The 16,312-nt window shown below is 35.3% G+C and overlaps 1 protein-coding gene across 12 annotated transcripts in view; it reads right to left on the bottom strand.

Annotated features, from left to right (window-relative positions):
- The window catches only part of KDM4C (lysine demethylase 4C), a 226,842-nt gene that overhangs the window by 95,748 nt on the left and 114,782 nt on the right, over window positions 1-16,312 (bottom strand). For all 12 annotated transcript variants that reach the window (XM_087716057.1, XM_087716051.1, XM_087716052.1 and 9 more), the window contains 2 exons: window positions 5,054-5,244; window positions 812-1,050 (listed from right to left, as the gene is read on the bottom strand). In XM_087716057.1, the coding sequence (XP_087572183.1) occupies window positions 812-1,050; window positions 5,054-5,244 (430 nt within the window). The remainder of the gene's footprint in view (window positions 1-811; window positions 1,051-5,053; window positions 5,245-16,312) is intronic.

Raw genomic sequence — 16,312 nt, 5'->3', positions numbered from 1 at the left:
TCCACAATATATTTTGCCCACTGTTATGAACAGTCTCTCTAACCATTTTATCAAATTGTTTGGAAATATTAGTATTCTAGCAAGGAGAGACTCAATGAAGATTACATCTTCCATTATAATATTAAAAATGCCAAGTTAGATTCTCAGTCTTCCATGAACAAAATTAGTCTTTTCAACTTTCAAGGAAGGAAGTTCTAAATCCAACTCTATGTTTTTAAACTATTTCATTACCTTAGCACAATTCAATTTTAAACCTTAGTAAATAGTTACAGAACAAGACATTACATCTTAAATAGTAATATAAGTGAGGAAGGAGCTTTCTACTTACTAAGAGAAACCAGCCTGTAATTCCAGTAGTTTTCTGCCATGTAAAAATATGCTCATATGGAACATTGTGAAAAACTATACATTATAAGGTATATAGGTACTTTATTTGAAGGCCCTTTTTGCAATTAAATCCTTTCCTAAAGATATTTTATATATTAGTAGTTATTATCTTCCACATTATTGTCAACTCCTGAGCTGTTAGGAAATCATGAGATAAAGCTGAAATTTAAGAACACTTAGCAAGCGTTCAGTTCTGAACTATTATTGTTTTATTGGGACAATGTTTTATTATTTTTTATAATTGACAAATATTACAAAGGTACTAAGCATAACATAAATGATGATGATTATGTAATATCACTGCAGAAATAAAGAAGCATAATGGACAGAACAGAATAAGGTATAAATTCTCATTTGCAGATTTATAGGATCACAATATCAACAATCTGCAAGTTATATGGAAAATAAATACCATTTATCTCACCCAGTATCTTTTTGTTATCCAATAAATTTTGATCTATGTGCATCCTGCTTGAGACTTGTTCTTCCCCAGAAGGCACTCCTGTGTCTCCTGGCTTTACTTTTTCTGATGGTTTGTCTTTGACCTTGAAGCAATCTGTAGCTGCTTCAGTAGCTGTGATTTCTGTACCAACCTCTATGGTTGATGGCTTCTTGTCTTCAGGAGTTTTAAGCTTTTTTGATCGTGATCGGGTATGCTGGAAGCTGTTATAAGAGATACTGCTGTCAAAATGAAACGTCTGGCTTGAGTAAGATAAAATATCTACCAATAGAAATGTTCTTTTTGCTTGCTTTAAGAAATGGAAAAAATGACATTTTTTCATCTTTTTGTGTAGAGATAGTGTTTACAATTTATTATGCAAGAGATTAACAATAGGCTGAATTTAACCTTTTAATCTGTCATTACTACACTTTAAAACTAGCATTAAACTAAAATGACCTCAAATAACCCTGTTGAAGCAAGTTACAAAGTTGGTTACTTGGTTCAGCATTATTTAGAATGTGACGATGCTTCTAATCACATTCTATCAATCTTTAGCAATGATGCTCAGTCACAAAATGTGGAAGACATTTTGACAATTTACTCTTCTGTGGCATTTACAGAAAATACAGGTTTTTTTAACCTGTCACAAGTACAATTTCAGCAACAGCTAATTGAACTGAACTACAAGTAGTCCTCGATGTACAACCACAATTGATCCAAAAATTTCCATTGCTAAGCAAGACAGCTGATAAGTGAGTTTTGCTCCACTATTGCTCCTTTCTTGCCACAATTGTTAAGTGAATCACAGTAGTTGTTAAGATATTGATATCATTGTTGAGTGAATCTGCCTTCTCTATTGACTTTGCTTGTCAGAAGCTCACAAAAGATGATCACATGACCCCAGGACACTGTAACCATCATAAATACATGCCAACTGCCAAGCGTCTGAATTTTGACCACGTAACTACAGAACTGCTGTGATGATTGTATTAAAATGGTCAAAAGTCACTTTTGACTTTTTGTAATTTCTAACAGTTACTAAACAAATGGTTGTAACTCAAGGACTACCTGTACATAGATTGAGAATTTGTTTCTATAATAGAAACTATGAGACTGCGATATATAGGATTTTAGAAAGTATATTTAGTTATTAAGATTATACACAATCAACAAAAGGTGGAGAACATGTCTGATGCTCTTTCAAATTCTAATGCACACATTTTATTGCACTTTAATTAGCAAATTGCTTCTATCTGAGAATGAATTCCCATATTACTTAACAAAAAGTAAGTTTCCTATTTTTACAAACAAAATGGAAATAGGTAAGACTCTGTCTGAGAGCCAACTTAATTTTACCCAAAGTCTTTCACTTGTGCATGATAAATGGCTCCAGAAAATGTATGTGTGCTGAAGCGTGTGAACAGTGTCTTCCAGAACAATTCCAATATATCTGAAACTAGAAAACTTTGCCAGCTTAAAGTAAGAATTTCAAAGCTGTATTATATTTTGCCATTGTTCTTTTAAATAAACCAAAAACTATGGTTACTTCTTCTCAATCTGCTGAGTCTAATAAATACATTTTTAAAAATCTACATAATTTCCCTTTAGCTGTAGTATGATTTATATTTTTCATTGAGGCATGAAGGCACTGATGAAGCTGATGGTGCTTATTATTTGCCTAGCAATGCTATATAACATGGTCATGACTTGTGCTTTAAAAATCGATTGCAGAAATCATTTGTCACAATTATGATGTCCATCTTTACATAAGTACCTTAAATTAAGTGGGATTAACATAAATGATTGCAACAAAAATATTATCAATTTTTTTGACCTGCTGTTTCTATATACATGGGATTCTGTCTAAAAATTTATTATTCCCAAGAGTAAAATTATAATATTTTTCTGTGACATATTAGAGCAAAGGTGAAACTGAACATTTTATTTTCATTTTGGAGATGAATATCTCTTGCTGTATTTTCATTTGTGTGAGGACTATTAATTAAGCAGCACAAAAATGCAACCACCAGTTTAGCATAGTGGATAACTATAATCCATGTACACATCTGATAAAACTTTCAACATAATTACTACAATGTATCCATTTTTTAACTTGGCTAAAAACTTGGCTATCCGGATAAATATAGGTTCTACTGACAAGAAAATAATTGCTCTGCCAAGTACAAATCGTAGTTGTATAATAAATATGCCAAACTGTGTAGCAATACAAAAGTAACACTAATTTATAGTGTAACATAATTATATGACTTACATATGAAAAACCAAAGTTTATCAAGTTGTAAATGTAAATATGCATATGTATTAATAATTAGACATGACATGTTTGTTTAAAGTGTAATATCCTGAAAGAATTATCATTTTTGGAGATAAGGTTATTAATAAAAAAGAAGAGACCAGGTAAAGGAGCATCTGATTTATATTTTTTGTGTGTGTTATTTTTATTTTAAAAAGTCTCTATTTTACTAAACATTTTTGTAATTACTACTAGAAATTTCACAGAAGAGAAATTTCAGCAAACTTTAACATGGTGCATTTCTTTGTCTCCTCTCAAACTTTGGTGTGGTTGTAAAGAGAAACCTGAAAGCATCAATCACACTTTAGAATAAACACAGATGCCAATTTGTGAAGTATTTTTAATATCTGTAAATTATAAATCTTGACCTAACAGAAAAATAGACAACACTACATAAATAACACTACTCTTAAAGCTTTCTACCTTTTTAAGTGTTTTTAAGTGTTCAGATGTATTGATCTCTAGTTAACATAATTATCTGATCTTTCATCAGCACTGGCATGGGAACTATTGTCTAGAACTGGGTGGCACATGGAGCCATTTCTCAGGGACACGCAAGATGTTGCCCTGTCAGCTGGCCACACACATGCGCGCGCTGCGCTGACCAGCTGAATTCAGCCTTTTTTTAAAGCCATTTTTCGCCCTCCCCAGGAGGGGGGAACCTAGGGAGGGCAAAAACAACCTCCCCCCACCCACAGAGGCCCTCCGGAGAATTCAGGAACTTCCCTGAAGCCTCCGGAGCGTAAAATACCAGCCCTTCGGGCAAACCAGAATTTCAGAAATGAACTTCCAATTTGCTCATAGGGCCAGTTTAAGCCCTCCAGAGCTTTCAGGGGCCTTCTGGAGGCTTCCCTGAAGGCTCTGGAGAACAAAAAATAACCCAATGGACAAACCGGAAGTCGTAAGACTGTTTTTAGCCCTCAGGCCCCTGAAGGCTCCGGAGGGCTTAAACTGACTCTACAAGCAAACTGGAAGTCTGTTCCTGAACTTCCGGTTTGCCCGTAGGGCTGTTTTTTTGCACTCAGGAGGCTTCAGGGAAGCTCCTGAAGCCTCCAGAGGGCCTCCGGGGTTGGGGGGGAGGCTGTTTTCACCCTCCCCAGGCTCCTATAAAGCCTCTGGCCTGGGGAGAGGGGGGAAAGCATGCAAAAAATGGGGGGGAGTGCCTGTTATGCACGCATGCATGCTGGGGGTGTCACGCATGCATTATGGGTGCAGCACGCCCACACACGACCCCCTGCGCTCCCCCCGCTTATGGCACGTGAGCCAAAAACTGTTCACCATCGCTGGTCTGGAATATGTGAAGGATATTAGATAACATATTTAATATAAATACATAAACTGTAAAATATTAGGCAAGTGGAAGAGAAAACTATGTATTTTTATCTTGGGGAAAACATCAAAATAGATATTGGGTGTTAAAAATAATGCTTACTTATTAAAATATTTGATCACATAATTTTGTGTGTGTGTGTGTGTGTGTGTGTGTGTGTGTGTGTGTGTGTGTGTGTGTGTGTGTGTGTGTGTTTGGCAAAAAGTATTGTTTAGGAAATTTCCTGTTTTTTTCTTTTTTATGCCTTGGAGTTAGCCCTGATTCTGGTGATTGCTGGACAAGTCTATGCAGTTTTCTTGGCAACTTTTTCAGAACACCTCAAAAAAGTCTAAATATTATATTAATGCTCAGACCTCCAAACATTACATTTTCAGTAATGCTTTCAAAATCAATATATGTATTCAATAAGTATGTCCATGATGAAATATGATTTTTTGGCTCTCAGAATCACTGTTAAATTTAATGAGACACAAATTAACTAGGACTAAAATACAATAAAAGACTTCTAAAAACAATAACTGAGACATGAAAGCATATATTTTAAGTTTAACTATAAATAGAGGGAAAATATTATTACAACCTGGAACATCTCTTCGTTTTCTTTCTTCTTTGCAACCAGGCCTTTACCTCAGGTGTGGTTTCAGGGGTGGGTTTTGTATGATCAATATTATATAAATCTTTTCCTTGTTTCCACAGTTGGTATCTATCTGGCTGAAATTTTCTCACAAAGATGTCCATTGATATTGTCACCATGTCTTTTCTACAGGTACACTAGAAAAGAAATAAACTGTTAAAACAAGCTCATACATAAAGGATAAACTACAGTAAATAGAACCATAGAATATACAGAATTCTCTGCATAGCAGTCAGTACAAAAACTCCAACAAACAGTAGAATCAATTAAAAGGAGTTATAATGCCAATCCTCAGGTTACAACAGTCAGGACAGGGATTGCTGTTGCTAAGTGATGTAGTTATAAAGGGCAATGTTAGCAATGGCAATCCTAGCAGTTCCAGCTGCGTCATAATTCACCGACTATGTGAGTTCTTAAACAGGAAGAAGCAAGAGTCCAACTTAAGAAATGGAATGTGGGTGATATGGGGAAGGCTGGGAAGAGCTAACCACCACCAGTGGAGTGCTGTAGGCAGTTCCACACTATAGTGTGTGGACAAGTGCTTGTTACAGGGTGTGGGCAGGAGGATGTGTGTGCTACAAGTGGAGCCATCCGGAGGAAAAGCAATGGAAGTGATTTATGAGAGTGACTTTTCTGGTGTCAGAAGCCATTAGCAAAAATCACAATTGGTGATCACATGATTGCAGCTTGCTGAAAACCAATAGGTTTGCAAATATACTTCAAAGTGCTATTTTTAACCTATAAAAATCTACTTCTCGGTATCTTCAGGGACTGTGCCCTCAAGGTAAAGCTAACCTGGCATGTAAAAAGATGAAAAACTAGCAGTAAGAATGGCCTCAAGTGCAATAAACAATATTTCTAAGCATATGAAATTTCAGTATTAAATGTATTAAAGCGCTATGCTTCAGAATCATTTTTTCAGATGCTTTGCAGTGCTTCTTTGTCACATATTACGATGAGTTTATGGAGCTCTTTTCAGACATAAGCACTGATTGCATCACATAATGAAATTAATGACATTGTAGAGAAATGCGAGATAAAGTTAACGAAGGAATACAAAAATCACTTGCAGAACCATTAAGAGATAATAAAAGAAAATGTAAATGACAACATAGTCTTACAGAAGGGGGGAACATAAGAAAGAGACTCTGCATTTTTTCTACATGGTTATATAAACCAGCGGGGGGGGGGGGGACTCTGACAGGTTTTCAAGATTCTGTTATTGTACCCTACAACAACAGAGCTCCAATCATTCTTTTTTAAAAAAAACATTTATTTTTATTTTTAAATAAACAAGTACAGACAAACATAAAACATAAAACCATCTTCCAGTTTCGTACAGTGTTTTGATTGGTTACAAAACTTTTGTACACTCTCACCATAGTCTCCACCTACAATTTATATAGAATCTTGTATTATCAATCTGATATATATGTTTACAATTATTATCATTATTAAACATTTATTTGACTATAACTATCATTACTTCATTTTATGTGAGGTATTCTAAATTTTGTGTAAATTTATATTATGGCATTTAATTACATCACCCTAAATCCATCCAGTAGTAATACATCTTTATAAAATTCTTTGTCTAACCATTGATAAGTCCCATGTTTTATAAAATTGTTTATCTTTGGTTACAAAACTTTTGTGCATCCTCTCCATAATCCTCACTTACAAATTATATAAAATCTCATATTATTAATCTAATATATATGTATAAAATATTATCATTGTTCATCATTTATTTGATTATAGCTATTATTACTTCATTTTATGCAAAATATTTTAACTTTAAATAAATTCAAATTAATTTTAATTATAACATTTCATTACATCATCCTGTATCCATCCAATAGTAGTACAATCTTTTATCTCTTGCCATTTGTGGTATTCATACTCTAATTGCTTTTTTAGTAAATCTTGTATGGACATCTCTTGGCAACTTATATTTCACTGCATATCTTGTAAAGGCTCGAAACCCCTCATCCATTCCTTCCATCATCTTTCCTTTGGTTATCACCAATGCTTCTGCCAGCATTTCTATATTACTTTTGCCAAATTTCTCCCTTTTCTTCTTCTATATTCTGGAATCTGAAGTAAAAATCTAGTCTGTTGATCTCCCATTCCAATATTCCACTCTTGTCTTTTTCAACCACAATCTGTTGTCAATGTCTCCAATTTTCTTATCTCTTTGTTCATCTTTTTCTTCCATTTTTTGAAATCTGTCCTCATATTTCATCATCGTTTGGTGAATATTCTCATTTTTTTCATCTACTTTTTCTGTTCTTTGTCCAATATTCTCCATTCTCTTTTTAATCCTCTTTGTTCTTACTTGTATTTTTTGAATTTCTTGCATATCACTTGTCACTTCCTTTTCTTTTTCCTGCTGTAACATCATCTGTATTGATCTTCTCCTTCAAATAGTAAACACTGCCACTATGTAGAATCCAAGGCTCTTTTCCAAACAAAGTTAACTGTTCTCTCTCCAAGTTCAGTGTAATCTTTTTTCTTTCCACTCCAAGCTTTTCACTCTGATAGTAACCAGAGAAGCACCTGTATAAACATCCATGCTCTTCCCACTATCATTTTCAATAAACAAGCTGAGAGTCCTTGAAGTGTAACACCATCTCTTACTTTGCACAAGATTATCAAATGCTCAAAGGAAGAGAAGAGAAGAAAAACAATATTTCCAAGCCTCCAAGTGGCAGTGTTACTTCTTTTCATCTACTTTCACTTCCCTCTTTATATTCCAGGAAAGAAAGAAAAATTTAACAAGAAAATATTATAGGGCGTTGAAAAGAGAAAAAGAATGAGTCTTTTAAAAAAAGAAAAATAAAATCAGTCCAGTTTAAAAAATAAGAAGCGTTTGTAGAAATTCCAACAGTAAAAGGATTAAAGAAAAATAACACACTAAGTTTGACTCAGGCTTAATTTCTACATAGTATAAACAAAGGTTTACACTTATGTCTTCAATTTTAACTTTACTTTTAATCTTTTGGGGTGTTCTCTCATCTAATAATAATTATTTCACCAATTCGACACACTTTCTTTCCAGCTTTCTAGAGCTGTCCCAACTTTCAGCAGCTTTAATGGCTGCTTCTTTATCGCAGGAAAAAAAGGCTTTTCCTGGATCTACCAGGGACTTTGCAATGTCCCTGAGATCAGCAGAATGTGCCCTTCTCTATCACCATCTCTACGGGACAGTTTAGGTGCAAAAGGACCGTCCAGCGATAGAGATATCAACGGCGATCTTGGAGCTTCAAAATAGCACGTCGTACCATTGCGACATCAGACACGCCTCCCCCAGAGCTCCAATCATTCTTATGCTGTTTTCTGACCTTTCCTGACAGATATGTTGCCACAAATTAAATTTATTTTGGCATAGTGATATTTCTTCACACATCTTTTTTGTACTGACCAAATTAATCTATTAAGGAAATTAAAGCATATACTTATTTTAATTATAAAAATATACTTAGTTTGAGTCAAATATGTTCTCTTAAATTCAGAAAGAGGATGGAAATAACTTTTGCCATTTTTTTCTCCCATTATTTCATTCTTTGCAATTGGTGTTCAAGGGATCTTAAAAAGCACATGGTAAGTGATCCTGGAAGCAACAGATGGAAAGAGGAACTGGCCAAGTGGCCTCCCTCTTCTTCCACAATCAAGTCTCTACTAGTCTTCTGAATATTAAACATACACTCTCTTTGAGCAGGAGCGCATGAGAGGCAGTTCACAGAAGAATCACAATTTCTTCCCAACCTTCACAATCACATGTCTCTAACTTCAAGATGCAATAGTATCAGGCATGAAAAACAATTCTCTAAATATTTTAAAAGATTAAATATGTGCTCCAAGTGTTCCTGGAATTTGAGGTAGGATGAATACTAAAGCCACTATTAATACATTGATGAAATATGTTACTTCTGAAATAATATCCAAAGGTTTCTAGTCTTCAGAAGCAAGCTGTTTATATAAAAGTATAATAAGCAATATCTTAGATCTTGGAGTCCTAGTGGACAACCATTAAATATGAGCCAGCAGTGTACAGCAGCTGCCAAAAAAGCCAACACAGTTCTAGGCTGCATAAACAGAGGGATAGAATCAAGATCATGTGAAGTGTTAATACCACTTTATAATGCCTTGGTTAAGGCCACACTTGGAATACTGCATTCAGTTTTGATCACCACGATGTAGAAAAGATGTAGAGACTCTAGAAAGAGTGCAGAGAAGAACAACAAAGATAATTAGGGGACTGGAGACTAAAACATATGAAGAATGGTTGCAGGAACTGGGTTTGTCTAGTTTAATAGAAAGAACATGATAGCAGTGTTTCAATATCTTAGGGGTTACCACAAAGAAGAGGGAGTCAAACTATTTTCCAAGGCACCTGAGGGTAGAACAAGAAGCAATGGGTAGAAACTAATCAAGGAGAGAAGCAACTTGGAAATGAGGATAAATTTCCTGACAGTTAGAACAATTAATCAGTGGAACAGCTTGCCTCCAGAAGTTGTGAATGCCCCAACACTGGAAGTCTTTAAGAAGATGTTGGATAGCCATTTGTCTGGAATGGTATAGGGTTTCCTGCCTAGGCAGGGGGTTGGACTAGAAGACCTCCAAGGTCCCTCCCAATCTGCTATTGTATTGTATTATATTGTATAATATAAGGGACAAAGGAGAGTCATAGTTTAAAATGTAACAAAAGTTTCAGATTCATTGTTAGCATTTCTCTTTTTATGGTAAATGCTGATCAGATAGGGCATTAAGCAACTTAATGGAAGGCTACAAGGGGAAGAGGAGGAAGCAGTGACTAACCACTGTAGAGAATTAGATTAGTCTTACCGCTTCTTGCTTGGATGTGATACATGAGGGCAGCAGTGGTACAGTGGGAATGAGCAGCAGTAGCCAGAAGTATTTCATAGCTAGGAAACTGAATTGGCAACCATGCATTGAAATCTGCCATTTCTCAGTGCCTGAATGTGCTGGTAGCTTTATCAGTTGCATCATTTGGTTTTTGCTGATTGCCTACCAGATCATGGTAGATATCCAGTGCCTAGCCCTAGACCTACATTTGCTAATGTAGAAGAGGTTTGAATTTTTTTTTCTGTCTGGGAGAAACATGGTGGTCTTGCCTGCCCAGCACCAAGAAGCTCTCTTGGTATGCAACAGTTCTACAATAAGGTCTATTGCACTGTGACCAGAGATGTGTCAGAAAATAGCTGGTGTGAGGGGAGCAAATTTGGGACTAGTTGTTATTGATCTAAGCCCCATGGCTAATCTCGCAATTTGCCTTCTTTCCTTATCCAAAGTTCCTGCTTGCCGATTTTGTTTTACCAGACTTTTTATTTTTGTGGACCATGAAAGATTTACAATCTGTTGGGCAGGGTGAAGTTGATTGGTTGGATTCCACAGCCTCTGAAAAAGTAAGCAGGATCCTTGATCTATTAACCTAACCATTTGTTTAGCTGTGAAGGAAGTTATCGTATGCCCCCTCCATAAAAAACTGACACTGGATCCAATAGTTCTGGATTACTTTTGTCCAGTCTATAAAAGTTTACTGGATAGATGGTGAAATGGCAGCTTGAAAGAGTCCTGGAGGAAGTAAGCTTTCAATTCAGGTTCAAAATCAGGACACAATATAGAGACGGCATTGGTTGCATTTGTAGATAATCTCTGAGCTGTGATGGCGCAGGGGTTAGAATGCAATATTGCAGACTATTTCTGCTGACGGCAGTTCAAGTCTCACCAGCTCAAGATTGACTCAGCATTCCAAGTCAGTAAAATGATTACTCAGATTGTTGAGGACAATATGCTGCCTTTGTAAACCACTTAGAGAAAGGTGTAAAGCACTCTGAAGTGGTTTATAAGTCTAAGTGCTATTGCTATTGCTATCTCTGCTTGGGATGCATAGGTTCAACTGTTTGGCTCTTTTTCATCTTTCAGCTTCTTTCAAAGCCACTGACAACAATAATAATTGTAAACCACCCATGGGGCACTGTGTGGTTATAGTTGTTTTCCATTCTCTGTGGCTAGTTCAAGTTAGTGGGTTGTGTTGTTTTTTTGTTTGGAGAGGAAAGCATCAATCACCAAGATCAAACCAAGGCTGCCTATCAATTTATCATGAAATTCACTAAGCTATTATGAAATTAACTCAGAAAATCTTCTCAGAGTCAGAAGTGTTTTGAATAATACTTTAAAACATGGCAATTATAGGCATTTTTGAAAGACTTGCCACATATATTATTTGAGAAAGGAGAAGAAAATGCCATCACATAATAAAAACAAATATCTGAAACAAGGACTAGTTGTACAGTGCAAGTGACTCATTGTTTCCTAAAATATATTTGGAGATGAGAAGTCTCTCAGAAGAGTTCTGAAGAACTACCTTCCATTTGTTTTATGAACACAATAGCACTATTTGTGACAAAACATATGAATCGGCATAGTACAATATATGTAAAATTGAATCTGTTATTTGTTTGTTTATAATATGTGTGTGGTCACCTATCTTAAAACACAGCTCTGGATAGCATGATTTATAGCATGATTAGTCTTCAAGACTATATAGTCCATAAGATATACACTAGCAACTGAAATATATAATAAAAGTAGACTTGCATAATTCTATATGTGCCTATTCAAACTATGAGCCATTCATATAAGATTAAAGCCATACTTGCCAATCTTTTCTTTCAAATAACAAATAAATCTAGGTATCTAGTTGTTGTTGTTGTTGTTGTTGTTGTTGTTGTTGTTGTTAGTTGCGAAGTTGTGTCCTACCCATCACGACCCCATAGACAACATTCCTCCAGGCCTTTCTGACCTCTACCATCCTCTGGAGTCCATTTAAGCTCACGCCTACTGCTTCAGTGACTCTACCCAGCCACCTCTGTCGTCCTCTTCTTCTTTTGCCCTCAATCGTTCTCAGCACTAGGCTCTTCTCTAGTGACTCCTTCCTTTTCATTAGGTGGCCAAAGTACTTGAGTTTCATCTTCAGGATCTGGCCTTCCAAGAGGAGTCAGAGTTGATCTCCACCTAGACTTCTGACTATTTATTGAAAGTCAAAAAGATTCCCTCATTCTTTGGTTTCATTCATCAAAAATATCATAAAAATATTACAAATACCACACAAGTAGTTCTCATCTTACAACACAATTGGGACCAGAATTTCCACTGCTAACCAAGGCAGTTATTAAGTAGGTTGTGCCTGATTTTACGACCCTTTTTGCCATGGCTGTTATGCGAATCACTGCAGCTGTTAAGTAATCCAGCTCCCACCACTGACTTTGTTAAAAGCCACCCGGGAAGGTCATAAATGGACAGGTATATTTTTACGATGACCTTCCAGCAACTTGTAGTCAGTACTGCTTTACCTCTGATATTAGCTATCCATTTATACAAACTGCAATAAAGCAAGGGTTCCTTTGATAAAAAGCCTTGAAAAGCACATTGTCTGTTTTTCACTCACAAAAAAGAATCAATGTTATCACTGTCTAGCTTATTTTCAAAATACGTACCTTTCAAAATTTTAAACTTTAGTTCTATCTTTAAAAAAACTGTAAACAAGCAAAAATGTTTTCAGTTCCATTATGGGGAATTACTGATATACAGTACTGGATAAATAATAGCTGTCAGCATACTTTAATTTCATATTAGCTATTATCATTGCACACAGCATCATCAATGAGATAAATGTCTACATGATTAAAACTAAAATGAAATAAATAAATACTACATGTTCAGAGTTGTGGTCTATGGCAAGAAAAAAATAATTTTATCCTTTTAAGCCACTGCTATTAAATGATAATTTAATCAGAACAACATAATCAGTTCTTGAATATAATGCTGTTTCAATGTTGGCTGCAGAATGGGAAAAGGCTTTGTCCTTTCTTTCAGTAAGCAACCATGTACGCTGAAGGCTAAGGCCATAAATATTACATGAATTATGTCCTAATCAGAAGTTCATTTTCTCTTAACTAGTGAAGCAAATAAAAGTGAATTTGACCAAAACATTTGGAATAAAATTAATCATACTAATGAGGTCACTGTAGAGATTAAAATGATTAACAGATCTTTATAAGAAATCAATATCTCAGTATTTCAGAACTGGGCTGATGGAACTTGCACTAACATTCTGTAAAAGGCCTTGTTACATAGCAAAATAAAGAACAAATATAATGCCACTTTACCAATTCTTCAAAATATCAAATATTACATACCAAATATTCTGCCATCTGTAGGGGCTGGGAACTTTATATTGCATTCTCTCTAATTTTGGCAGATTTTTTCCAACATCAACCCACACCAACCAATACCAGAGACAGCAAATAAACTTATCATGTTAAGGTGACTACTACATAACCAATAATAGAAAATTATCTTCAAGATACAAAAAAGAAGAAAGATTCTTTTTAACTGTTGTAGGAACATGTTCACATATTTGACGATAGCCTCCTCCACCCATCAAAAAACCTGTATGGTCTTCACTTCAGTGCTAGTCAGTCATAAATTCCTTCAGGATATCATTCTGTCCTCCTTCCCTGCATGTCTTATTTTTGTGCAGTTTTAAATATATATTTTTCTAGTACTATTTGTCCTTCCAGGCATAATGATAGCTTCCTGATATTTCTAAATGGACTAAAGAAGTCCACATCAAAGAAAGAAAATTGTTACTCTAACAGTTACAAAATGTGATGTAATTAGAAAGCAATACAATGTAGCATGATACCTATAGTAACAAACAATTGAGTGCAGGTTGAAAGTTTGGAAAGAACTGATAAGGCAATTTAAGCACAGTAAAAGATGATCTCTACAAATTCAAATTAATTTCTTCAATTCCACCTTCACCTTAAATGTACTACACTACAGGGCAGTTTGTATGTTTTCAACCTTCTACGTGGGAATAAAAACAACATATATAAACTAGGTAAATATGTACATTGTTGAACAAATATTTTAAAACCCATATAAATTTATGAGTAGAAGGAAGACCTCTGTATACATATTCTGTATACAAAAGGGTAAAACATTGTTCATTCAGATCATAAACCTCTATGATTAAAACATTATTGTATGATAATTAGAAGATGCTAAGGTATCAACTCAAATCTTTGCCATTCAAAGCAATGTTAGCCCAAACCAAACCAAGCTCCATAATTCACTTGATACCTAAATGCCCATATCCTCATGTGGAAAGTAAACTACATGTATTTTCTGTTGGAATTTAGAATCTAGATTTAAAAAAAACTTAAGAGAAATCATCTTAAATCAAACAAAATTTATATAATTCATGTGTCCCTTTCCCTACAAAATATCTATGGAGATTCTCAATCATCCAGGTCATGGTTGTCCCAAAGGCGCTTTTTCAAAAGGTGACTGGACTTCGTTTTTCCTTGAAGACATTTCACTTCTCATCCAAGAAGCTTCTTCAGTTCTATACAGAAGAGAAGCAAAACATCTTTAAAGAAAAACAACAGCCGGTTGCCCTTCGAAAAAGCACCTTTGGGACTTTTCCTACCAGCTTGATCCAATATTGATCCAATTTTTCTTTACTTTTGTTGCACCATTTAGAAGATCACAGCATGAACAAAAATGTTAATTTTTTATTTCTTATAAAGCTCATCTTAACAGAATAACAACAGAATAACAGAGTTGGAAGGGACCTTAGAGGTCTTCTAGTCCAATCCCCTGCTCTAGCATGAATCCTTATACTATTTGAGACAAGTGATTGTCCAATTTCTTCTTTAAAACCTCCATTGCTGGAGCCCCCACAACTTCTGGAGGCAAGCTTTACCACCAATTAATTGTTCTAACTGTCAGGAAATCTCTCCTCAGTTCTAGATTGCTTCTCTCTTTGATTAGTTTCCATATGTTGCTTCTTGTTCTGCCTTCAGGTCCTTTGGAGAATAGATTGATCCCCTCTTCTTTATGGTAGCCCTTCAGATATTGGAATGCTAGACATACCCAATTCCTGCAATCATTCTTCATATGTTTTAGTTTCCCATCACTGGAATAAATGCCAAGGCCTCAATCCAAGTAAAATTAAAACTTGTTCAAAATTTGCACTTCTCTGTTTCATCTATCTTTAGGCTGTTATATTGCCTCATTGAAGCAGAGCTCTGCTTCCTTCTAAAATTATGAACAGATTCATATATATGGAGTTCTTGACTTAGAACAGTTTGCTTAGTGAGCATTTGAAGTTAGAACAGTATTGAAAAAAGTGACTTATGACCATTTTTCACACTTATAACTATTGGAGCATCTCCATGGTCACATGGATCAAAATTCAGCCATTTGGCAAATGACTCATATTTATGAGGGCTGCAAACATTTTCTATAGTCAGATAAGAGTCTTTCTTTTTCTGCTTTTGGAATTTTTCTTACTCTTCTTTGTAGAACTCTTCTAGATCAGAAATATTCTTAGCTTTCCTTGCATACTCTGCATGTCTGAAACATTTTCAATTATATTCAAGCCTGGGGACTATGAAAACTATTCCAAAACCGTTATCTTTCTTTACTCTAATGTACTTCATGGTTGATTTGGTTTCAAACTGTTGCCTTGCTGAAATATCTACCTCTTTTCAGTTCAATTTTTTCACTGACTTTCAGATATTAGTTTCTAGGATATATTCATATTTTGCTGAATCCTTCCATATGTATAGTATTTCTTTTGCTACTAGCCCGATAGCAAGATAGGTGGCAAACAAATTTAACAAATAATAGTAATGATAGTTATAATAAAAAATTTCACACAACCCAAAGCATATTAGAATCAATCTCACGCTTAATACCAGGCAAAGTGGAGTCCCCCTTCCCCCCCAAAAAAAGTTTCACCAATTCTTCTCCAAACCAACTGCATCTTGTCTGGCTTATGACAGTTCAATCTTTGTCTAAAACATTTTTGGGGGGAAATTATCAGGCTTCTCAAGAGTTCCTTTGAACATTTTAGACAATGTGATTAGAAAATATATGTATGTATGTATGTATGTATGTATGTACGTACGTACGTACGTACGTACGTACGTACGTACATATGTCTTGTTTTCCCATGTAAGATTGAGATTGAGATTGTCTTGGCAACGTTTCAGCAAGGTCTCACTCACCATCTTCAGGCTGGTGTTTTCGGCTTAAAGTGTGGTTTCTATAAATCTTGGTGGGGGGGTGTGGAGTGCTGGCTTTGTTTCAGTAAGTGGATTGATT

This window comes from Thamnophis sirtalis, unplaced genomic scaffold (genome assembly GCF_051295495.1).
Source record: "Thamnophis sirtalis isolate CommonGarterSnake01/CBP01778 unplaced genomic scaffold, rThaSir2_p1.2 scaffold_5, whole genome shotgun sequence".
Lineage (NCBI taxonomy): Eukaryota > Metazoa > Chordata > Lepidosauria > Squamata > Natricidae > Thamnophis > Thamnophis sirtalis.
This window is presented reverse-complemented; position numbering and strand designations above follow the sequence as displayed.